This window comes from Mastomys coucha, unplaced genomic scaffold (assembly GCF_008632895.1).
Source record: "Mastomys coucha isolate ucsf_1 unplaced genomic scaffold, UCSF_Mcou_1 pScaffold1, whole genome shotgun sequence".
Classification (NCBI taxonomy): Eukaryota; Metazoa; Chordata; class Mammalia; order Rodentia; family Muridae; genus Mastomys; species Mastomys coucha.
Genome location: NW_022196891.1, coordinates 71,496,954 through 71,522,566, shown reverse-complemented (window position 1 = coordinate 71,522,566; position 25,613 = coordinate 71,496,954). Strand labels below are relative to the sequence as shown.

The following is a 25,613-nucleotide window of genomic DNA, read 5'->3' as shown; positions in this document are numbered from 1 at the left end:
TTAAAAACAATAAATTTATGAAATTCTTAGGTAAATGGATGGACCTGGAGAATATCATCCTGAGTGAGCTAACCCAATCACAAAAGAACAAACACGGTATGCTTTCTCTGATAAGGGGTTATTAGCGCAGAAGTTTGGAATACAGGAAGAAAAAACCCACAAACCACAAGGAACTCAAGAAGAAGGAAGACCAAAAGGTGGACATTTCATTCCTTCTTAAAAGGGGGAACCAAATACCCATGGAAGGAGTTGCAGAGATTAACTATGGAGCAGAGACTGAAGGAAGGGCAAGCCAGCCTAAATATAGCTATCTCCTGAGAGGCTCTGATAGTACCTGACTAATACAGATGTAGAGGCTCACAGCCATCCATTGAACTGAGTACAGGATACCCAGTGAAGGAGTTAGAGAAAGGACCAATGGAGCTGAGGGGTTTGCAGCCCCTTAGGATGAACAACAATATGAACTAACTAGTACCCTCAGAACTCCCAGGGTCTCAACCACCAACCAAGGACTGCACATGGCTGGGTCTGATTATTCTGGCAGCATGTGTATAGTAGAGGATTGCAAATTCGCTCATCAATAGGAGGAGAGGACTTCAGCCCTGTGAAGGTTCTGTGCCCCAGTGTAGGGGAATGCCAAGGCCAATAAGTGGGAAAGGGTGGGGTGGCAGGCATGGGGAGGAGGGAGGCAACAGGGTTTTGTTTTTGTTGTTTTTGTTTGTTTCTTTGTTTTTCAGAGGGGAAACTGGGAATGGAGAAATTTACATGTAAACAAAGAAAATATCTAACAAAAAAAAAGAAAATACATAACATAATTCCCTACAGGCCTATCTCATAGAGACATTTCTCTCAATCAAGAATTTCTCTTCCCAGATACATGTAGATCTGTGTCAAGTTAACAAAAACTAAGTAGAACATTGAAAATTACAGACATAGCCTATCATAGTCATTCCTACATAATGACTGTTAAATAAAGACAGAAACTAGATTTTCTAGTAAATTTGGGACTTGGCTTCGATAATGACAAAATTGCTGAAGAAATCTGAAGTCATTGTTCCTACTTGAGGAAGAAATCAAGGTCTTAATTTATTAAAGGAAACACACACACATACACACACACATACACACTTCTCTTTGGTGACTCTAAGTGGAAAGATGGATGGACATTAGAATTCCCCAGGATTCTTAGAGGTCAGAGGAATTATCTAAAGGTTTAATACTAATAGGGAAAGACTGTATCTATGTTTAAAACAGTAGACAATGAGATCACGCCTATTTTTAAATGGCAAGCTTGTCACCCAAAGACAAATGCTGTGAAGTCTCCACGTGAATTCTTCAGTAATTCTTCATCTATTTAATCTCAATTCCCCAACTTTCACAACATGATGCTTGTCTATATAATTGATATATTCAGCTTCCTATTAGGAAGAGCTATTTTTCTGGTCTCACATTTCAACATATTTGAGAACTAGCATTTGCGGAGTAAATATTTCCCCAAATTGTTTCAAACGTTTATCCATTTTTTTACTTCAGTGCATAAATATGAGAAGCATAAGACAGCTGTAATCCATGCAGGACAGCTGAGATTAACTTACTTTTGAAATAATTATATGTAGGAAGTGGCATATTTGTTACTCGAATCACACTGTTTCCTCGCCATTCTTTCTACTCTCCATTGTTTTTATTAGGCCTCCACTCCTAAAGGTGACTTTCAAGGGGACCCTTGAAGAAATCAAGAACATAGTTGAACAAGTGTCTGTTGTCATCACTCTCAGGAAAGTGATGCAGGAGTGTTATGTGAGTTCACAGCCAGCCTAAGCTCAATGGTGAATGCCAGGACAGGATGGGTAGAAGAAAGCACTACAGTGTGAAATCCTGTCTTTAAAAAAAAAAAAAAAAGAACATGGCTTGAGAGATTGCATTTGTTGCTTTTCCACGGTTCTGTTCCTGTTCCTATAATTCATGTCACACAGCTTGCAAGTACCTGTAACTATTGCTCCAGGGGATCTGATGCCTTCTGTATTTTTTTGGGGGGGGCGGGTGAGCCATATACTCATACTCATGGCATAAAAGCACACACACACACACACACACACACACACACACACACACAGAGCATATAAATAAAATGAAAATAAAAAACAAATATTAAAAACTAAAAATAAAAAAATAGGTGGAAAGAAAAGAAGCATGCTGGAATATTTTGCAAAGTAAAGAAGAAGCAGCATACATCCACAACAGGCCCTTCCTTATCTGCTCATAACTTTGTGCTAGAATTTTGTTAGACAAAACATCATACTTCGTTCTGGGTTTTAGACTCTCCCTCTGTTCTAGCTGTAGAATAAGATGAGGCAATTGGATCCCATTTCATATTCAACTCTTTCAGAAGTTAATCAACTTGCGCTCATTTTAATTTGGATTATCATTGTCACAAAAGAGCCATATACTTTTTCCAACTTTAAAGAAAAATGATAAGTGAGTGAAGACAATTCTTTATTAATAAAAGAGAGCAGTCACACAGGATGTGGAACATTTCTTACCTTGTTGCTTTATTACGTTGCAAAGGATGTCACTGCTACTGGTAAATTCTGAAAGATATTCATCATGGTATTTGTAGAAACATGGGTTGTTCTTCACTCAAATAAAATATAAATCGAGTTATATAAATTACTGACTGGTCTGAGGATCATACTCTTACTTTTATTACTGATTGTTTAGCAACCTTAAAGAAAGTAACTAGACCTTTCCTATTTCAATTTGTGCAGTCAGCAAGAACACACTTTTCCTAGTTTGTGCTCCTTTAATCTACGCATGGCTCAAAAATTGTGTGAGATGAGATTAAAGAATTAAGTATGTTGGGCTTATTCGTCATCACCCACTAAACGGAAGAGGGTTGAGCCTTGGTTTCTGCCAGTGTGAGATATTTTATGATTATTATCAAAGTTTGATGTTCCTTACCTCTTGAGGTTTGTGTGGTTCTGGTTAGGAGAGCCCTGGAGATCCCTGTTGTCTTTCATCAAAGAAGGAAGAAAACTTTCTTCCTCAACTTTATAATTTGTTCTCATTAGTTATAGGGATTTGTGTAACATGTGACCTTTGAAACATTTCTACAAATCCTCAGGGGGTCGAGGTGTGCAGAACTCATGCCCATAATTTTTTTCTGCTGCTTGCTAAATTTTATTTTGGCAGGAAGCCTAAATAAAGTTGAGAATACTAATGAGCATTTAGTTCACTTTCATTGGTGAAGACACTGGCTTAAACCAAACTTTATGACAGTTTAAAAACAGTTACAGAATGTCAGTCCTTGAAAGGACATTCAACACTAACTTTCATAAGTCACATGAGAATTTAACAGTAGGACTCTACTAAATGACTGTGTGGATGGCCAATGTAAATAAAAGTATATGTACACATTTTAATCATCTGTTTATCAGTTGAAGGATTTCTAAACTTCTATTTCTTGCATTGTGAATAGAATAGCAAGGAGCATGGCTGAGTTATCTCTGTTTAGGATGTTGAGTTCTTTGGGAATAGGGAAGTAGTCAAGTAATTTGGTCATATGGTAGATCTAGCTTTCACTTTTTGAGAATTTACACTGATTTTAACAGTGGCTATATCAAGTTAGTGCCATAAACAGTGAATGAATGTTGACCTTGCGCAGCATCCTTACCAGCACTGGTTGTCAGCCATTTTCTTCATATTAGCTATTTTGGCTGGAGCAAGATGAAATTGCGAAGCATTTTTTATTTGAGTTTTCAAGACTTCTAAGGATGCTGAACATATTTAAACAAACATCCTAGCAATTATTATTTCTCATTTTGAGAGATGTTTTTCAGATAAGTAGCCCTATTAATTATTTTCTTGATTTATTGTATTTTGTTCTTATATGCTGAATATTAATCATCTATTAGATAGATGTTTAGCTAGCAAAGATTATCTCCCACTCTGTGGGCTTTCTCTACTAAATAGACAGTTTCCTTTGCTGTACGGAAGGTTTGGGGCCTGTTTGATGAATTCTGACTTTATTTTTTGAGCAAATTTGGTCCTATTCAGAAATCACCTTCTAGTCCTATACATTGTAGGTACTAGCTGTGTTTTTTTCTATCAGATTCAATGTTCAGGTTTCACTTTGAGATTTTTTGACTTATTTGAAGCTGAAATTTGTGTGGGGAACAGATATGCCTCCTACTTCATTTTTTTCACTGTGTACTTCCTGTTTTCCTCTCACTATTTTTTGAAGATGCTGTCTGTCACTCAATATATACTTTTATCCTCTGCTTCAAATACTAGATGGGTGTTATTACATGCTATCATATTTGGGTCCTCTGTTTCCTTTCATTGACCAAAATGCCCATTTTATGCCTACATCATATTATTTTTATCACTATTGCTCTCTAATTTAGCTTGAAATCTGGTATGTTATTCCTTTCAGGACTATTACTCAGAATTGTTTAAGTTTCCCTGGGACTTTTTGTTCTTCCACAAGAATTTTACTTTTTTGCAGATTCTATAAATAGTGTCACATATAATATGATTCGGATTTCATCAAATCTATAAATTGCTTTGAAAGGATGGTAATTTCCTCAATATTAATTCTATCAATGCATAATTATGGAAGTGCTTTTCATCTTTTGGTATTTATCTCAATTTCTCTTAGAGGTTTAATGCTTCCTTTGTACAACGATGATCTTGGTTAGCTACATTTTGGGATATATTTTTGAGGCTCTTGTGAATGGCAATGTTTCTATGATCTCTTTCTCAGCATTTTTGTTTTTGTTTTGTAGAATGGCTACTGGTTTTGATAAGTTGATATCATATTCTGACACTTTGATGAAAATGACCACAATTAGAAATTTTCTATTATGTAATTCCATCTTTTCTGTAATAGGTAATCTGAGATCTTCTTTTCTAGTTTGTATATTGTTAATTTCTCTCATCATATTGCTCTGCATAAAGTTTCAAGCATTGTATTGAAGAGGATTATGGACCACAGACAACTCTGTTTTGTTCTTCATTTTAATAGGATTACTTCAAATTTTTGTCTAGTTATCATAATGTTGTCTATGTGTTTTTGAAATATAACCTTTCCTTATGTTGAAATGTGTTTCCTTCAGCCTTGCCTTCTCTAGGACTTTTATTACAAAGATATATTGTATCTTTCTGATGGCCCTTTCTGCATCTATTAATAATATTAATATAATATTATTTCCTTCTTTAGGCCTACTTGATATTATTATACTAATTAAATATGTTGAACCATCTCCATATATCTTGAATAAAGCCATTTGGATTGTGATGAGTGATCTTTCTGATATATATTTTTATTTTGTTTATAACTATTTTAAATAATTTTAAGTGACTTACTTATTTTATGTGTATGAGTCTTCTGACTGCATATGAATATATTCACTGCTGCACGTCTGATGCCTGCCAAGGTCAGAAGAGAACAACAGATTCCTTGGAATTGAAATTGAGATGGTTGTGAGACACCTGAGTTCTGGGTACTAAACCAAGGTACTCTGTCAGAGCAAGTATTCTTAACTTCTGAGACATCTCTCCAGCTCTTTCTTTGTAAGTATTTTGTTGAAAGTATTTTTTATTCGTTATGGGTATTGACCTATACTTCTCTTTTGAAACTTTTAAAATTTTAATAAAAATGTAATGTCACCTTCGCTCCCCCCTGTTATTCTTCTAGCCCTTCCCAGATATGCTCTCTTAATCTTTTCACTTCCCACCCCCTCTTATCTCTCAAATTCGCCGTGACTTTTCTTTGAGTCTCATTGTTACATTTGTATATATAAACACAGAAATATATAAATGCAACCTGCTAAGTTTCTTTAGTGTTGTTTGTGTAAATGACTTGGAACAGCCCCAGGGGGATACATTTGCAATACAAGTCCTACTCCTAAGGCTCAAGAAACTTCACTGAAGAGGGAGAAGAAAGATTACAAGAGCCAGAAGACCAGGAAGCCAGTTGTGGGATTGTGACCTCAACAATATGGCTGCCTAAAGAAGACCTGAACAATGAAGACGCTAACAGACATGCTCCCTCAGAAAGCAGAATGTCAGCCGGGCGGTGGTGGTGGACTCCTTTAATCCCAGCACTTGGGAGGCAGAAGCAGGCGGATTTCTGAGTTCGAGGCCAGACTGGTCTACAGAGTGAGTTCCAGGACAGCCAAGGCTACACAGAGAAACCCTGTCTCGAAAAAAAAAAAAAAAGAAAGCGGAATGTCCTGTGCTCTATGAACAGACAAAGAACTTACAGAACTTACAACGAACTTAACTGCTGAGAGAGGGAGAATTACCTCGCTTTGGTGTTGTGTCTTTACTTGGTTTTCCTGTTTTAACCTATTATTTCATTTATCTTCATAAAAAATCACATAAATTTAGAAATAAAATTACTCCAATAATGTACATGTAAGTTTACATGCGTGCCTGAGTTTACATACATACACACATACACATACAAATATATACATATACATGCATAATTATATACATTACTTAACTGAATATATACATATATTATTTTGCATATAAGTATATTATATGTATGTATATATATACTCATTTCATGTGAGTCACAGTGTTGTTTGAAAGAAAACAATTAAGGAAATTTTAAACAACTCAGATTTTCCTGTCTGAATTTTTAATAAGCTCTGTCTCTATTTTTCTGTTATATAAATTGCAGTGTTTCTGTTTTTTCCTGGAATTAAATATAATTGGTGTTATGTTCCCCTTGTTTTCTTTTTTACTGTTTATTTACTTTGTTAAAATTATTGCTCTGTGCATTTTGATCAAATAGCTTAATTTCATGTGTATGAAATGGCTTATGTAGCCATTAGCACTTTTGAATATTGTCACCACAGAAACTACAGGAAGATTTCCCATATGTTCAACTTTTCTCCAATTGTAATTAACATCATGTTTATTGACATGAGGGCTATTTAATGTTTTTCTCTATTTTCCAAAAGTAGAACTCATTGTGAGGCAACATTATTAAATGTTATTGTTGAAAAAATAACAATGGTGTATGGTATGATCAAAACACCTTGTAATAAACTGGAAAAAAAAGTTCAAGACAGGGTTTCTCTGTATAGCCCTGGGTGTCCTGGAATTCACTCTGTAGACCAGGCTGGCCTCAAACTCAGAAATCCACCTGCCTCTTCTTCCAAAGTGCTGGGATTAAAGGCGAGCTCCACCACTACCCGGCTGATAAACTGGAAATTTAAAAGAACTATTTGAACTAATTAAAAGAACTAATAAAATAAAGTTTAGAAAAATATTAGTAACCAGTGATTTCACAGCATTTGTTAAGCCTTATAGCTTAGTAAAGATGCCTATATCCAGGACTAGGCAGAAGAGAGGGGACAGAGGGAAGGTTCCCTGGCTTGAGGTCTCAACCAGAGAGCAGGAGGACAGGAGGAAGTAGGGAGTTGTTGCCATGGGGTAGGTGGACTGTGAGAGTGTGGCCCTAAGGGCCATCCTATTAGAGTAGGAGTGTCTCAGACAGAACATGGCAAATTGTATCTCAGGGTTACTGACAAGGAAGTAAACAAAATAGCAAAGAGAACTGATATCTGCTTAGCTCTATTGCTTTAAGGCTTATCATGCGTATAAAGACTTTTGTCTTTTATTTGGAAACTATATGATCTAAATGGGGTCTAAATCTGCAAATAATTTTTGGCTCACAAGGCCTTTTTGTCATGAATCAGGAGCTCTACAAGTTCTATTTCATTGATTAGTGAGTCTGCTTTTATGCTAATAACATGTTTTTGATACGATAGCCTGTAGAATAAGTTGAAAATTAGGATGATTATCCCTCCCAAAGTTTTGTTATTTCTCAGTATTGTTTTGACTACCATGGGAGTTTTTTTTATTAAACTTGATGTTTTCTTTTTTTAAGAAGAATTGCCTTGGAATTCCTATTGGTATTGCAATAAATCTTTAGATTGCATTGGTAGTTTGGCCTAGATTTCTTTAAAGACAAAATACAAATGGCTGAAAAACATTCTAAAAGCATTCAACATTTTTAACCATCAGGAAAATGAAACTTAAAACTATTTTGAGGTTTCATTTTCCTTCATGGCTAATATTTAAAATAAAAACAAAAACCTTCACAAATAACCAATGTTGGTATAGATATAGCGAAAGGGGGACAATTACACATTGCTAGTGGGAACACAAATGGATAGAGCCACACTGGAAATCAAAGTATCACTTCCACAAAAAGCTAGAAATAGACATAATTATTCTCCAAAACACTCCTGAGCATATACCCAAAGTACTGTAATCATACTATGGAGATTTCTGCTCATTCATGTTCATTGCTTCTCTATTTATAATATCCAAAATAAGAAACATCCTATATGTTATCAACAGATGAGTATTTATAGGTCTAAAGACATGGCTCAATGGACCTCAGTTCCAATCCTAGCATCCAAAATGGTGACTAAGAACCAGTGTTTTCAGTTCCAAGGGGATTCACTGTTCTTTTCTGGTCCCTGTGGGCACTGCATAGTATACAAACACATACCCTGATTAAACAACCAGACACATGAAAGAAATATATCTAAAAAAAGAATAAATAATGATAATGTGGTGCATAAAGGTAAAGGAATATTATTTATCTGATAAGGAAAATGAAATTATGGAATATAAATGTAAATTGATTAGGCTGGAAACAATTATTCAGAGAGAGAAAAATTCAGACTCAAAAAGACAAACATCACATATTCTTTTTTAAAAAATCATTTGTGAATTTTAGCTTAGAATCTTCAGATATGTATTCTCCATTAGGAGCACTCAGAGAGGTAAGGGGCCATATAGGGGCATATCAATGGAACGGTGATAGAAAATATAAATTGATCTAAAAAAAGGATTATGGGGCAAAATAACAAAGATCCTTGTGAGCAAAAGCATTTAACTAGGGTTTGCTTACAGTTTCAGAGGTACAGTCCATTATCAACATTGCACGGGATGTGGAGTGACTGATGTCACTGGAGTAGTAGCTCAGAGCTATATCCTGATCCACAGGCTGAGAGAGAGGGGAGACCTGGAGTGGGTTGTTAAAACATCATGGCCACCCCCTGTGATAGACTAAGAAGATTTCATTAAGCTTTATTATGTGCATTTTTCATTATTAAATAAATATGCTTTTAAAGTTCAGTTCTTACTACACAGAACAAAATGAGCAGATCAGGATTGACTTATTATTGAAGAATGCTTGCTGCTCTTGCACAAGACTGGAGCTTGGTTGTCAGCATCCACGTTAGAGGACTGACAGCTGCAAAGAGCTCTAGTTCCAGAGAGTCTGATGCCCTCTCTTGGCCTTCATGAGCACCTGTACATATGTGCCATCCACCCAACATACCCGTACCCATAAATAGAAATAAGACGAAAAGCAAATCAATGCTATGGCCCATCCTGCGAGTCAGAGAGAAGAACTTACCCAGGAGAACTGTAACAAAAATGAATGAAGACTCCTGAAATGATGGGCAGTCGTTAATTATAAAGCACTGTGCACAGTGAAACATCTTTCTCTGACTTTGATTATAATGACTCATTTCTGGAAATATTCCTAGAAATAATTCCATAATAAATTTAACTGAACTGTGCTTAAAATGCATGCTAACAATTCCAAGGACACCAACGAAAACAATAACGACTGTAAAGAGGCATAAATCTTGCCTTTATATTAATATTATACTTGTTTTCATATCCTTCTTATCTTTTGTGTCTTTATAACTGATGGCAAATTACCAGGAGTAGAGATGAGTTGAAAGAACATGTGTGTGTGTGTGTGTGTTTGTTTTTGTTTTTTAAGAGATAATTTTTTTTCTTTTGGGGGAGCATCTTTATTTATTTATTTATTTTTGAGACAGGGATTCTCTGTATAGCCCTGGCTGTCCTGGAACTCACTCTGTAGACCAGGCTGGCCTCGAACTCAGAAATCCACCTGCCTCTGCCTCCCAAGTGCTGGGATGAAAGGCGTGCGCCACTACGCCCGGGCATCTTTATTTTTGGACCAACCTAAGCAATTCTCTGCAGTGAACACCATAAAAAGAACACACGTTAGACTGGCTTTGAGGATGAATCCTAACTCCAAACACTAGATCAACTTTTCAGTGTTTCTACTTGCAGCAGATGGAGGGGGTGGGGGACGTTGAGAAATCAGTTTACAGAGAAGCTCTGGAGCACACAGCTGCCTTCCATTAAACTGTGTTCTCTTTCCCTCCCACCCTCTTCCCTTAGATGGCAAGTGCAGAATCCCGACAGGGTGTTTCCCCTACCCCCTTCTTCCTTGTAATGTGTCCATGTGCAGAATCCCTGCGCTCTGCCCTTTCTCTTCCTTTCTCCTTCTACCCTTTCCTCTTTTTTGGGGCCATGCACAGAATCCCCGAATTTCTCTTGAAAAGGTGCAGTACTTTGTATCTGTCCTGGCTGGGGCTTGTGTCTGCAGGGCCTGGGAATCCCTCCAGGGTAGCCCTTCTTGTGGGGAGCTGCAGCTGGAAGCCAACCTAACAGTGGTTAGGCTAGCTGAGGTTCAGCTTTCCCAGCCCCTAAATCTGTGGCTGGGACAGGTGCCTAGGACTCATCAGCTCCCCAGGTTACATCGGCAACATGACCAAAATAAAGTTTCAGTATTTTTTTTTAAAGTTCACAATTCTTTGTTTTAGTTTATTAAGCATTTTATTTGTTTACATTTCAAATGTTATCTCCCTTTCCTGGTCTCCCTTTCACAACCCTCACCCCCTTAGCCCTCTCCTTTGCCTCTAAGAGGGTTTTCCCCAATCCACCCACCCATCCACTCTCCACTCTCCTCACCCCTCTAGGAACCCCCTTTTCTGGGGCATCAAGCCTCCACAGGACAAAGTGCCTCCCCTCCCACTGCTGCCAGATAAGGCAGTCCCTTTACGACATATGTAGCTGGAGCCATGGACTGGCCTATGTATACTCTTTAGTTGGTGGTTTAGAATCTGGGAGCTCTGAAGAGTCTTGTTAGTTGATATTGTTGTTCTTCCTATGGGGTTGCAATCTCCTTCAGCTCCTTTAGCCCTTCCCCAAACTCTTTCATTGGGGTTCCCAGGGTCAGTACAATGGTTGGCTGTGGGTCTTTTAATCTGTTTTAGTCAGGTGCTTACAGAGCCTCTCAGAGGATAGCCATACCAGGCTCCTATCTGCAAGCACATCTTGGCATCAGCAATAGTGTCCAGTTTGGTGTCTGCAGATGGAATGGATCACATTGTGTATCAGTCTCTGGATGACATTCCCTTCAGGCACTGCCACATTTTTGTCCCTTCGTTCCCTTTAGACAGGGACAATTCTGGGTTAAAATTTTTGAGATGGGTTGGTGGGCCCATTCCTCCATTGGGAGCCATGTCTATCTACTGGATGTGTGGTCTCTTCAGATTCTATATCCCTACTGTTTGGTATTTTGGCTGATGCCATCCCCATTGGGATGTGGGAGCCTCTTGGTTCCCTGGCCTCTGGGACTGTCTAGTGGTCCCCCCTGTATCCCTACTCCTCTGTATTTCTATTCATTCCCTTGGCCCTCTGGACTTCTCTCTCGTCTCTTCCCATACCTGGCCCTGCCCCATTTTTTTCCTCTGCCTCTGCTCTCCAACCCAGGTCCCTCCCTCTGCCTCCGGTGATTATATTGTTCCCCATTCTAAGTGGATTTGAAGCATCCACACTCTGGCCTTCCTTCTTGTTAAGATTCATATGGTCTGATAGTGGTATTGTGGGTATTCTGAGCTATTTGGTTAATATCCACTTTTCAGTGAGTACATACCATGTATGTCCTTTTGGGTCTGGGTTATATCACTCAGGATTATATATTCTAGTTCCATCCATTTGCCTATAAAGTTAAGTCTTTGTTTCTAATAGCAAAGTAGTACTCCATTGTGTTACTGTACCACAATTTTCTGTATCCATTCCTCTGTTGAAGGACATCTGGGTTGTTTCTAGCTCCTGGCTATTATAAATAATGCTGCTATGAACATAGTGGAGCATATGTGCTTGTTATATGTTGGAACATCTTTTGGGTATATGCCCAGGAGTGGTATAGCTGGATCTTCAGGTACAACTACTTCTAACTTTCTGAGGAACCACTAGATTGATTTTCAGAGTGGTTGTACCAGCTTGCAATCCTCCCAACAATCAGGAGTGCTCCTCTTTCTACACATTTTCGCTAGCTTCTGCTGTTACCTGAATTTTTGATCTTAGCCATTCTGGTCAGTGTAAGGTGGAATCTCAGGGTCATTTTGTTTTGTATTTTCCTGATGACTAAGGATCTTCAACATTTCTTTAGGTGCTTCTTGGCTATTCAAGATTTCTGTTGAGAAATCTATGTTTAGTTCTGTAGCCCATTTTTTTTTTTTTTTTAAATTGGGTTATTTGGTTTTCTGGAGTCTGAGTTCTGGAGTTTTTTGTTCATTTTAGATATTACTCCTCTATGAAATACAGGGTTGGTAAATATCTTTACCCAATCTATAGGTTGCTATTTTGTCCTATTAACAGTGTCCTTCACTTTACAGAAGCTTTTCAGTTTCATGAGGTCCCATTTGTCAATTGTTGATCTCAGAGACTAAGCCATTGGTGTTCTGTTCTGGAAAATTTCCTCTTTGTAGATGTGTATTAGATTCAGAATATCTGGTTTTATGTGGAGGTCCTTGATCCACTTGAACTTTTGCTTTGTACAGGACATAAAAATGGATAAATTTGCATTCTTCTACATGCTGACCACCAGTTGAACCAGCACCATTTGTTGAAAATGCTGTCTTTTTATCACTGGATGGTTTTAGCTCATTTGTCAAACATCAAGTGACCCTTGGTATGTGGGTTCATTTCTGGGTTTTCAATTCTATTCCATTGATCTACCTGTCTGTCTCTATACAAATACCATGTGGTTTTTATCACTATTGGTCTATACCAATAGTACAGCTTGAGGTCAGGGATAGTGATTCCCCCAGAAGTTCCTTTATTGTTGAGAATAGTTTTTACTATCCTAAAATTTTTGTTATTCCAGATGTAGTTGACAATTTTTCTTTCTACCTCTGTGAAGAATTGATTTGGAACTTTGATGAGGATTGCATTGAATTTATAGATTTCTTTTGGCAAGATGGACATTTTTGCTATGTTAATCCTGCCAATTGATCCATGAGCACGGGAAACCTTTCCATCTTCTGAGATCTTCAATTTCTTTCTTCAGAGACTTGAAGTTCTTGTCACGCTGACCTTTCACTTGCTTGGTTAGAGTTATACCAAGATATTTTATATTATTTGTGACTATTGGGAAGGGTGTCATTTCCCTGATTTCTTTCTCATCCCATTTATCCTTTGTCTAGAGGAAAGCTACATCTATGTTTGAGTTAATTTTATATCCAGCCACTCTGCTGAAGTTGTTCAGGTGTAGGAGTTCTCTGGTAGAATTTTTGGGGTTGCTTATGCATACTATCATATCATGTGCTGATAGTGATACATTGACTTCTTCCTTTCTAATTTGTGTCGCTTTAACCTCCTTTTGTTGCCTAGGTGTTCTAGCTAAACCTTTGAATACTATGTTGAATAAATGAAGAGAGAATGGGCAGTCCTGTCTTGTCTCTGATTTGAGTGGGATTGCTTCAAGTTTCCCTCCATTTAATTTGATGTTGGCTGTTGGTTTGCTATATATTGCTTTTATTATGTTTAGCTATGGGCCTTCAGTTCCTGATCTTTTCAAGACTTGTAACATGAAGGGGTGTTATATTTTGTCAAAGACTTTATGCATCTAATGAGATAATCATGTGATATTTTTTCTTTGAATTTGTTTGTATAGTGTATTAAGTTGGTGGATCTCTGTATATTGAACCATCCCTGCATCCCAAGGTTGATGCCTATTTGAACATGCTGAATGATCATTTTGATGTGTTATTGGATTTCATTTGCTAAAATTTTATTGAGTATTTTTGAATTAATATTCATAATGGAAATTGGTCTGAAGTTCTCTTTCATTATTGTTGGTTCTTTGGGTGGTTTAGGTATCACTGAAGCTATGGCTTCACAGAACAAAATAGATAGTGTTCCTTCTGTTTCTATTTTGTGGAATAGTTTGAGAAGTATCGGTATTAGGTCTTCTTTGAAGGTCTGATAGAACTCTGCACTAAAACCTTCTTGCCCTGGGCTTTGGGTTGGGAGACTTCTAATGACTGCTTCAATTTCCTTAGGCATTATGGGGCTGTTTAGGTAAATTATTTGGTCCTAATTTAACTTTGGTATCTGGTATCTGTCTAGAAAAATTATGCAATTCATCTAGATTTTTTTTTCAGTTTTGTTGAGTATAAGCTTTTGTAGTAGGATGGGATGATTTTTAAATTTCCTCAGTTTCTGTTATGTCTCCTTTTTTATTTTTTATTTTGTTAATTTTGATACTGTGTCTGTGTCCTTTATTTAGTTTGGCCAAGGGTTTATTTATTTTGTTGATTCTTTCAAAGACCCAGCTCTTAATTTTGTTGATTTTTTTTCTGTATAATTCTCTTTGTTTCTATTTGGTTGATTTTACCTCTGAGTTTGATTACTATCTACCATCTACTCTTCTTGGGTGTGTTTGCTTCTTTTTGCTCTAGATTTTTCAGATGTGCTATTAAGTTGCTAGTGTAAGATCTCTCCAATTTCTTTATAAAGGAACTCAGTTCTAAGGATTTTTCTCTTAGCATTGCTTTCATCGTGTCCCATAAACATGGATATGCTGTGACTTCATTTTCATTATATTCTAAAAAGTCTTTAATTTTTTTCTTTATTTCATTCTTGACCATGTTATCATTGATTAGAGACTTATTCAGGTTCCATGAGTATGTGGGCATTCTGTTGGTTTTGTTGTTATTGAAGATCAGTCTTAGTCTGCGGTGAGCTGATAGAATGCATGGGATTTTTTCGGTCTTCTTGTATCTGTTGTGGCTTGTTTTGTCCAATTATCTGGCCAGTTTTGGAGAAGGTACCATAAAGTGCTGAGAAGAAGGAATATTCTTTTATTTTAGGGTGAAATGTTCTGTGTTGGCTACCAGCACCAACGTTAAAGAAAGGGTTATTTTGGAAATGGAGTAATAAAGGGATAGATAGAGATAAAAGAGATAGGAGGAGACAGGGTGGCCAAAATTATACTTACCCACGAGGAAGGTACATTAAAACATTAGACAGGAGCCTTTAATACTCAGCCATCTTGAAACTTTAATCATAATCCTTTGTTCCCCCAACAGGTATAATACCTGGGGCAAAAACCACTCCCCCCAAGTATGTCAGCATCCCAGTCCAATCAGCGACTTCCTTTTTACTCTGTGGAGGTGGAACTTTCAAATTTAACTGGAACCAGGTTGGAGGCGTGGCAAATAGCAGGAGATGGGAAGAGAGGTGTGGCTATCAGAGGCAGGCCTCAAACCAGGAAGGTTACAGTTCTGTAGATATCTGTTAAGTATACTTGGTTTATAACTTCTGTTAGTTTTACTGTATCTCTGTTTAGTTTCTGTTTTCATGTTCTGTCCATTGGTGAGAGTAGGGTTTTAAGGTCTCCCACTATTATTGTATAAACATCAAGTGTCTTTTGAGCTTTAGCAATGTGTTTCCCTTTGTTATTTCTTTATTATTTCTATTTCCCCTTTTTAGATCCTGGATGGTTTTGTTCAAGTCCTTTACCTGTTTGATTGTGTTTTCCTGCATTTCTTTAAGAGATTTATGTGTCTCCTCTTTAAGGGCTTCTACCTGTTAACTTGTATTCTCCTGTATTTTTTTAAAGGGAGTTATTTATGTACTCCTCAAGGTCATCTAACATTTTTATGAGATGAAATATTAGGGCATAATCTTGCTTTTCAGGTGTGTTAGGGTATCAAGGGCTTGCTTTGATGGGAGAACTGGTTTCTGATGTTGGCAAATGGTATTCGTTTCTGTTGCTTATGTTCTTGCAATTGCCTCTTACCTTCTAGTTATCTTAGGTGTTAACTGGCCTTGCTGTCTCTGACTTGGATCTTGTCCCTCCTGTGAGCCTGATTATGATGGACTTCCTTGAGTTAGGATGTCTCTGCCAGCATGGTTATGATGGATCTCTTGGGAGTTGAGCTGTCTTTGGGGATAGAGGTTAGAGCCCCTGATCTGCTTAGCCAGCAGTTGTGGACTGGAAGGATGGGTCCTGTGTCCACTGGGCCAGGTATTGGGGCAGGGATGTCTCACCTGTGAGCCTGGTTGATAGACATCTTTGGAATCAAGCTGTCTCTGGGTGTGGAAGGGCATTTTAAGCACAGATTTTGCCCCAGGCCCAAGTTTCAGTATTTTAGGCTGCTAGAAAAGGGGACAGAGGAGCACAGGGCAGGCAGGAGAACAGAGTGGTCACCAATATGCAGTGTCTGCTGATGGAGTAGGAAAGATAATATTTTTATTATGGCTTCTAGAATCCTCTTTCTACTGTGCCATCTATTTTTTATCATAAAATCATATTTTAGACATTGCATTTAAATTTTCATTGCCTTAATTACCACTCTTAAAATAGATGTAATATTAGTAATCCTCAAATATCATACTAAATCCATAAGATTGGTTTAAACATTTTATCCATATTAACCATTTAATCCATAAAATAAAATTGAATCATTCTTGAGTTGAACTCATGTTATCAGGTATTAGTATTTTTTCCATTGTATTAGAGAGTAGGGCTTTATACCACTTAAGAACATACTGAAGAAACATGTATTTCTAAACTTTCAGTCATATGCAACGATTAACCTTGCCTGACTTTGGGAACTTCAGGAGGTTTCATCTTTTCCAAAGTGTGGGAAGTGGACATAAATCTGGAATCAGATGTTTCAGCTTTGTAGGAAAAAGAAAGAAGATGAAAATAGGTGATGCTACTTTTTAAAAGATGTACATTAAAAAGGGAGATTAGATTAAAAGAATCTGTTGACCTGAGAGAGATCAGGAGAGTCTTCCCAATGGCTTTGAGACTGGACAAACTATGAAAGAGATGCAACAAGCTCCTCAGTCCACAGTTTTCTTATAAGTGTATTTTATAAGTTACTCATTTTATCTGTGAATTTGCAAGCATGAATCTCTTGTTATGGGATCTTGAATGTGTGATATCCACTTGACTGGATTCAGTTTTGTTGTCCTAAAAATGTATTTTAACCTTATCTTCCTAGACTCAAGTTATAAAAGAGATTTATGCATGTAGAAACAATATATCTGTTATGTACTAGATATACAAATTAGTGCAGCTTGAGTCATGATCTTAACTTCTCTTTGTTCACAATTCCCTTCACTGTTTTCCCCAGAAGAGTAGTCTCAACTGGCAATAAAAATCACAATTAGATGTGTTTCCTGAAACAGCACCCACTGGGACAGCAGAATCCTCTGAGAGAGAAGCTCTTTGGAGAGAAGCAGATACTGTTCACCATCTGGGGCTAAAGTGGAGGGAGGGAAGTTCCTAGCATCATTTGACATCACTCTGCGAAGACCAGGAGCTTCTGAGATGGACCTCAAGCCTTACTCTTGCCGAGCAGTATTCTGAGATCTGCCTATGTTATGGCTACCACAGCGCAGAACTCAATCCTACTATGATCTTCTCCATGTAAGTGAAGACTCCTTTTCTCTCACAAGAATAACTGATCTGGAGGGTGGGAATGGTGTTTCAAGGCTAGTCATTGATCTAACAGATACCTGATGTACAACTGTTGCTGTGCCCTATTCTTCCTTCAATGTTCAGCATGTGGGTAACATGAAAACAATCCAGATCTACTCAGCTTAATGGATTTGAAAAGGATAGAATGGCTTAAAGGGGGGTGATTGTATAGATATAATTAATTTATATTGAGCAAGATACTTAATCTACACTTGTTAAGTATAATTTTCCCACAGTTTTTCAAGACAGTAATCATTTTATGAAGAATTAGTTCTAAATTATAACACAACAAACCTGTTTCCTAATACTGCTTCTATTTTACAAAAAAAAAAAAAAAAAGTTATGTGTCATGGCCTTTCTTGTCTTAGCTACAAAACATCCACAAATCTCTCCACTTCTACCATACATTTTAATAGGCAATGTACTTTAAATATATATCCTTAGCTGTAAATTTAGGATGAATAAATATATGATGCATGTGTTATCAAGCTTGCATATATGTGAAATATGTATATGTATATATATTTTTTACATAAAAGTACAACATATTTACAGTCTGGTAATTAATAGAAGATGTATAACACATAGTTTGAGTGTGTAAAATTTATAATCATTTATGTCTATATTGTTTACATATAGATAGGCATATAGGAGTTTGTGTAATGATTACCTATAACATACCTGAATGTAAGGGTGGACCTAGTGCCCAATGAAGGAAGTAGAAAAAGAACTCAAGGAGCTGAAGAGGTTTGCAGCCCCATAGGAGGAACAACAATATGAACCAACCAGTATCCCCAGAGCTCCCAGAGTCTAAATCACCAACCAAAGAGTACACATGGAGGGACCCATGGCTCTGGCTACATATGCAGCCTTGTGAGACATCAGTGAGAGGAGAGGCCCTTGGTCTCATGCAGATTTGATGTCCCAGTGTAGTGGAATGCCAGAACAGGGAAGTGGGTTAGAGAGCAGGGAGGGGGAGGATGGGATGGGGGGGGGTTCGGAGGGGATAAAATTTGCAATGTAATAAAGAAAAAAATCTAATAAAAAAAGTTCTTGTGTCAAAAGCAGCAAAATTCTCTGAAGTTTAATTGAAGCCTAAATCAGACATTCTTTTGTGTGTGTGTATGTTTTCCAAAAGGGACAAAGAGAAGAGATACAGGTATCACCTACATCTAAAGAGGCTGGATATCAAATGCCATGGTGGAAGGAACCAATAGAATCACCAGGACTATCATCCAGAATGGTAGAGAGCAATGCCACCTGCTGGCAGGGTTTTGTCTTCTTGGGCTTCTCTAGCTTCGGGGAGCTTCAGCTTCTGCTGTTTGTCTTGTTCTTGTCTTTGTATCTTGTCACCATTACCAGTAATGTCTTCATCATCATAGTTATCAGACTGGATAGCCATCTGCACACACCCATGTATCTCTTCCTTTCCTTCCTATCCTTCTCTGAGACCTGTTACACATTGGGAATCATCCCAAGGATGCTCTCTGGCCTGGTTATTGGGGGACAGGCCATCTCCTTTACGGGTTGTGCAACACAGATGTTTTTCTCTGCTTCATGGGCTTGTACCAACTGCTTCCTCCTGTCTGTCATGGGATTTGATAGATATGTGGCCATCTGTGCCCCACTTCATTATGCCAGCCGTATGAATCCCACTGTCTGTGCCCAGCTAGTTGGCACCTCCTTCCTGACTGGATACCTTTTTGGCTTGGGAATGACTCTTGTCATTTTTCGTCTCTCATTCTGCAGCTCCCACGAAATCCAGCACTTTTTCTGTGACACACCTCCAGTGCTAAGCCTTGCCTGTGGGGATACAAGACTAAGTGAGCTGGGAATTCTCATCCTCAGTCTGCTGGTCCTCGTGGTCTCTTTCTTTTTAATTAGTGTCTCTTACGCCTATATTTTGGTAGCCATCCTGAGAATCCCTTCTGCTGAGGGGCGGAGAAAAGCTTTTTCTACTTGTGCCTCACACCTCACAGTGGTTGTTATTCATTATGGCTGTGCGTCCTTCATGTACTTGAGACCCAAAGCCAGCTACTCTCTTGAGAGGGATCAGCTTATTGCTGTCACCTACACGGTGGCAACCCCTCTCCTCAATCCTATTGTTTATAGTCTAAGGAATCGGGCTGTGCAATCTGCTCTGAGAAATGCTTTCAGGGGGAGTTTACTAGGTAAAGGATAAAGGCTAGCCCAGAGACACTCTTCTCTGCATAAGCACATGCTAGGCCAGGTTCAATACAATGGATGAAATATTTCAAAAATTTTGGCAAAACTGTTGTACCAAGCCCCACATCCCTTCTCTGCCTCTCCTCCCACGATGCTTGGAAAGAAAGAACAGGATTTCTGCTCTGTTTATTGTGTTCAACCCACAGTGAGCTCCAAATCTTAATATTCACCTTAAGTCTCATGGATGCTACAACCAATTATCAAGACAAATTGAGAAACAGGAATTGTCTTAATCATTACTGTTTTCCCAGCTGAGCTAAACAAGATGAAAGGATTTCAGAGCATTTAAGTTCAAGGATAGGATGCCTAGATCCAGGAGCATTGTGGAGAATTTTAAAGTGATTATACTACGATACTACGAGACTATTTGACCAGTGATGCTCTTCCAAGACCTGAGACTCAGGATGTAGTCTGGACGATGCAGGGTTGGCAGAAGCCCTCTTGCTATTTTTGCTCCTATCTATTATCTTTCTGAGTTTGTTGTCGAGCAATTTACTTTGCCTGTTCCTTCCACATACAGTGTTTCACCCATGTTTCTGGGTGTTGTTAGGGAGAAATAAAAATGAACTCCCTCAGTGGCCTGTCAGGAGTGTGAACACAAGCTCTTCAGCTAACTAGCTGTGCTGGGTTAAGTTACTTAAGTGATTTCAGCTTCAATGCCCTCATTTGTAAGACAGTTATCATTATATACTTTTGTGTATGACTAAAGGATTCATACATATATAAAGAATTTATCAATATGCTTGAGTCGTTGTCATTTTTTTTAATGAAGGTTACTTGCTACTTTTAACAATGTTTTGATGTTGGCTTTTAGTCCATGGAAATGTTACTGTAGGTGAGGATCTGAGACAGCTTCATGCCTAAATTCATGTGTGTCCTTGTTCCTAAAAAAAAAAAATGGGTGAAACATGCTCTAAACTGACTGAGACCTTCAGAAAAGATAACAGAGGCTGGGTGACAAGAGAATGTGGGTATGTTACAGAGCCAACTGAGTTGGTCAGAGAGAGTGAAAGTCTTACAAATGAGAAATATGTTAGCATAGGGAATTTTTGTTGTTGAAGGCAGTCATCAGTTGAACACCTCACTTCAATATGATCCTTTTGTGAAGCAGGAGACAGGGCATAATAAATGTAGCCAAAAGATATCTGTGGACTGATTTAGAAAGAATAGCCCATGAGTATGGAGAATAGAGAGTTTCAGCAGAAAGAAATAAGAATCAAAGAGACAAGGAAGGAATCCTAGCCATTACCTTAGGCTGAAGAAAAATGAAGGCTTTGAAATGCTAAGCTCCAGATCCACCAGACTTATCAAGAAGATGGAAGTATAAGTGACCTGAAAACTGTAAACTGATAGCACAGTTTTATTCAGCTCATACTGATTTTTGATGGTGTATTATGTCATAACCACCCCCCCCATGGAAAGATTTTGGCTATTTATAACTAAATTAGACACTGGTAAACCTTTTGGGGTTATGTTCTGATTGTTATATTACATTGTAGTTAATGGCTTAAGGTAAATGTTATAAAAAAAGGTTACCTGTCATTTTTCAATATTTGTAGCTATAAGTATGTTAACTGGCTCATGTGAGAATTTTTTTTCCCAAAGATTGAGGAGGGGTTAAATTTCTTCTCAAGCGAAAAAATTGAGACTTAAGGCAATAAGTCAGGAGCAATATTCATGGGCAATAGGCTATCTGAGTGAAAGGCTAAGTTTCACACAAGGCAACAAAGTTACCTAAGAAACATACCTGTACTGAAAATACCTAGATAAAGTACCACCATAGCTTCTTGGATTTTTCCTTAAATTATGAACATTTTACTGGCTATGAGAAGATAGAAATGAAAAAAGCATCATTTGTATCATATTAAAATGTAAGAGAGTGTTCAGGGATTTAGGGAACAAGAGAGGACCCTGACATGCCAGAACTGTATCATTCTGAGAGTAGAAGCACTCACTTTAATGGTGAAATATCAAAAGAGGACAAGAAGAAAACAAACATTGTATTATCTTCATGTGACTCTGCTTTGTAGAATAAGACAATATTACAAACATTTCAAACTGTAAGTACTTAATCTCTCTTGAAAGTTACTAATGAATTGTGAATCACAAAATTGTATTTTAATTAATTGTTTATTTAGTAATAATATGGTTCCTGAAATACAAAAGCATAATTTTAATTAAAAATTTCCCTTTTAAAAAGAAATACTTCTTCTATAATCAGAATGCAGTAAAATTCTAAAGGTGTGCAGAACACACACACACACACACACACACACACTAAAATCTTGGCACCCTAGGCAGAAAATAGTTACATAATCTTATAGCTTTTTTAACCCCCACCCATATACTTGATAATTTTTTAAAATCCTGCAGTAAATGTAACACACACAGCAGCAGCAGCAGCAGAAGTAGCATTTTTTCACACTTGCTTGTGCCTCTTATCCCCCATTACTTGCTGCCACACTATGCTCTTCTATGATGCATAAGAATCTGCTTATCAATTGCCAAAGAATGAATTGGTGAAGCCAACGTAATCATAACCAGCAGGTTGGCTCCGACCCCGTGGGTCCATATATTGCTGCATATGTATGGTGCAGAATGACACTTGTTCTGGGGTAAGAGCCTGAAAAGAATGAAAAGAGAAAGACAGAGTTACAGAAATCCAACACTTGTTTTTTTTTCTGTGGGCCCCCCTATCTGTTCAAACACAGATGGGGAGCCATCAGGAGAAGCAGCCTTCTTCATATCACTCTGAGTTTTCATAAATTTTTTCAATCCAATAAATAAAAAGAATTCAAAGTTCTCTTTTCATATCCCTTTCTTTAGATGTTCTTGAGAAAAAACAAACCCAAGCAAGTACACATCTTATGTGTCATTATGGCATTTCAAACACAATTGGATTTTGTTGATCTCTATCCCCATTCTTTTTTTTTTTTTTTACCATCTCCCTTCCTGTCCCATACACTTCCATCCCCAGCAGTCCTCTGTCCATTTTATATGTCACATGTATTTTGTTATGCTACGCACACTTGTCTACTCCAAGTCACATCCATAATATCGGGGATAAAATCCTGATAAAGGATAAGAGGCAATAAGAATCCAAAAGGAGATCTGTGCCTCCTGGATTTCAGACAGTCGCTGGTATCCCCTAACTCAGATGTGTTTCAGATTAGTCTCTCCAATCATCAACACGGCCTCATAATTAGGCATAAAGCTACCCCAAGTAGTGATTTGTAAATGGTTAAGATTGGACATTGTCTCCTGGCCGACACAATGTTTCCAACTATCCTAGTTTAATGTTTTAAGTACTAGAGAGTAATTGAAAGGTTTCCCTCACACTAGGACATTAACTTATAATGTTAGGTCGAGATTCCCCTCTGCCTGCCTCCAGCAAGAACCAGAGAATTAGCATAAGAATACCTCAACAGGGAGGGCTCCACCCCTCTTCCTCCTGCTTCACTTCCTCCTGCTTCACATCTAGTTACCAGACCCTGTTGACCTTTGTGTATGGGGGTCCCTTGCCTACGTGACTTCAGTCTAGCACTAGGACTGGGGGAAGAAGGACTTGGACTCACATGCAGGACTAGCACTAGAACTTAGATGGGCTAGGACTCAGATTCATATATCTCTCGCAGTCCCCCGGACCCAGAGCACTTGGGCCCCGGGCATGCAGCACCAGTTCAGAGGAGATAGCTGGTGCTTTAGACCCAGTATGTTTCAGATAGCCTCAGATGTACCTCAACTGTTGAGCTGCCAGATTTTTCATTTTTCTTTTACAATGATTGTAAAAGCCTCATGTCATTTTTAAAGAAATACACTCAGACCTTACACCATTCGTGTCTAGTCTGTTTGTCAAAGCCGAATCCCGTGCCCACCTGGCCAGAACCCCTAGTCCCATGGAACAAGGGACCCCAAAAGAAATCCCGGTCCATGGCATTGTTAGTTTCCATGTCCCCTTCAAACCCTCTTTTTCCATCTTGTGGTTCTCTTTCTAGATTCTTAGCCTGTACTCAACTGAATACATGCACATAAACATCACTACCTAGGGTCCCAGCATAAGGTAGAATGCATAGTATAGGGCTTTCTGAGTCCCAGAAATAATTTCTAGATTTGTCAAGTTTTCTGCAAGTTTAATGTTTTCCTTATGGCACAATAAAACACACACACACACACACACACCTATATATAATTTTCACTTTTCACTATTCAACTCTCAACAAACATCTAGAAATTAGCTCTTTCTATTGCTTCAATTTGTCTTATTAAGTAGAAATGGAAACAAATTGATTTAAAATTGAGTTGCAGGTTTTGAACAGACTGTAATAGTAGAGAACCACTAGATATTTTGAGGCTGGGCCTGGAGTAGGGCAAATGATGTATTGAGACAAGTGATACATTGTGAAAGAGGAGGCCTGAGGCAATACAGCGGGTATATGGGTTGGAACTACTGGAGAAGAGCTGAGACCAAGATGACCCAAACCAAGAAATACAGTGTCAGAACAGGAGAAGCAACAGTGGTCAGCCCACCTGTTTCATGTCCTCCTTGGTAATATAGGCCTTGCCTTCTGCCAGGGCTTGGAATGCACTCTCTATGTCATCGCTGGTCTTGATATTCTCTGACTCCTTGTCAATTAGGAATGATGTATAGTCCTCCAGTGAGACATACCCTTTCCTGTAGGGGAAGCAGAGCAGGAACTGTGCCTTTTGAAGACAAGAAAAGTATATCCCTTCCGTCCTGTACAGTATCTCAAGGGCAGAAGGAAACCAGGTCCCCTGAATTTCTCTTTCAAATAGGCTCTCTGACACTTGGGTTCTGCTTTCTACTCTGTCCTCCTTTCACTATCTTATAGACAAATATTCAGCCTCTTAGACTCTAGATGTGGCCCCATGGGTTATCATCCATGTTTCTTTGGAATTTTCCATCAGTGTAGGAGTGCAGGTAATAATCCCTTATCTTCCTCCATCTTTAGAACTAGAAAGAATTAGCTCTTTACAGTAACTGGAGGTGTGCATGGCTCTGCCTTACCTACCACAAGCACCCAAGACACCATTCTTGACTATGGCCTTTGAATTACTAATTTCTCCTTAAGAGCTCACAGACACGAGTAAGAGTGGATTCTTCTTTTAAGTCCCTCCCTTAGAAACAGCTGAAACTCACAGAAGAAACATAGTTGCCAACAGAGAAAACTATAGAGCTTGGGACTAAGTTGGGGACAGTGCCATTTACTTCTGAGCCAATCTTAAAAGATAGAGCTTGCCAGTTAGCTTATTTACCTATTTTCAAGTAAGTTAATTTTTTGTTCCATGGACCACTTCTCTCTATGTTCATCTCCAGTTAAGCCCAAACCCATAACCTCTGTCTCTTACCTCCCTGGGTCCACAGCATTCAGGAATTTCTCAAACTTTGGCTCAGGTTCACCTTCCTCTACCATAGGCAAATAGTAATTGAGTCCTCTGAGGCATGAGCGGAACTCTTTGTGGGTCAATCGCCCTGTCAAATTCTCATCGAAGTGTCTAAAGGGTAAAGGCATTTTATCAAGCTTAAGAGAGAACCAGGTTAAAACAGAAAAGATCAAAGTCTGCTCTGTGGAATAGATCTTCAAGGACATGCCATAACATTATTGGAGCATACTAAACAAAGTCTGTTTCTCTGAGTGTTTGTGTTAAAGCCAGAAATGGTAGGAATAACACAGAGCATTGATTCGTCTTCTCTCCCACCCTGTTCTCTGAAACAGCTGAAATATTC

At 38.2% G+C, this 25,613-nt stretch overlaps 2 protein-coding genes and 1 long non-coding RNA gene across 3 annotated transcripts in view; 2 read left to right on the top strand and 1 right to left on the bottom strand.

Moving 5' to 3' along the window:
* Positions 1 to 25,613, top strand: part of LOC116103859 — a 48,404-nt gene that overhangs the window by 7,499 nt on the left and 15,292 nt on the right. Inside the window, exon 2 of the long non-coding RNA XR_004123599.1 lies at positions 17,295 to 17,590. This is a non-coding gene — a long non-coding RNA (uncharacterized LOC116103859). The remainder of the gene's footprint in view (positions 1 to 17,294; positions 17,591 to 25,613) is intronic.
* Positions 18,837 to 19,919, top strand: LOC116103845 (olfactory receptor 10Z1). The gene has a single exon (XM_031390344.1). The coding sequence runs from the start codon at positions 18,882 to 18,884 to the stop codon at positions 19,821 to 19,823; it is 942 nt and encodes a 313-aa protein (XP_031246204.1). The 5' UTR covers positions 18,837 to 18,881; the 3' UTR covers positions 19,824 to 19,919.
* Spta1 (spectrin alpha, erythrocytic 1) overlaps positions 21,979 to 25,613 on the bottom strand; it is a 71,787-nt gene continuing 68,152 nt past the window's right edge. The window contains exons 50-52 of the mRNA XM_031390332.1: positions 25,235 to 25,381; positions 24,395 to 24,539; positions 21,979 to 22,490 (exon numbers count right to left, since the gene is read on the bottom strand). Coding sequence (XP_031246192.1) covers positions 22,365 to 22,490; positions 24,395 to 24,539; positions 25,235 to 25,381 — 418 coding nt within the window. The 3' untranslated portion in view covers positions 21,979 to 22,364. The remainder of the gene's footprint in view (positions 22,491 to 24,394; positions 24,540 to 25,234; positions 25,382 to 25,613) is intronic.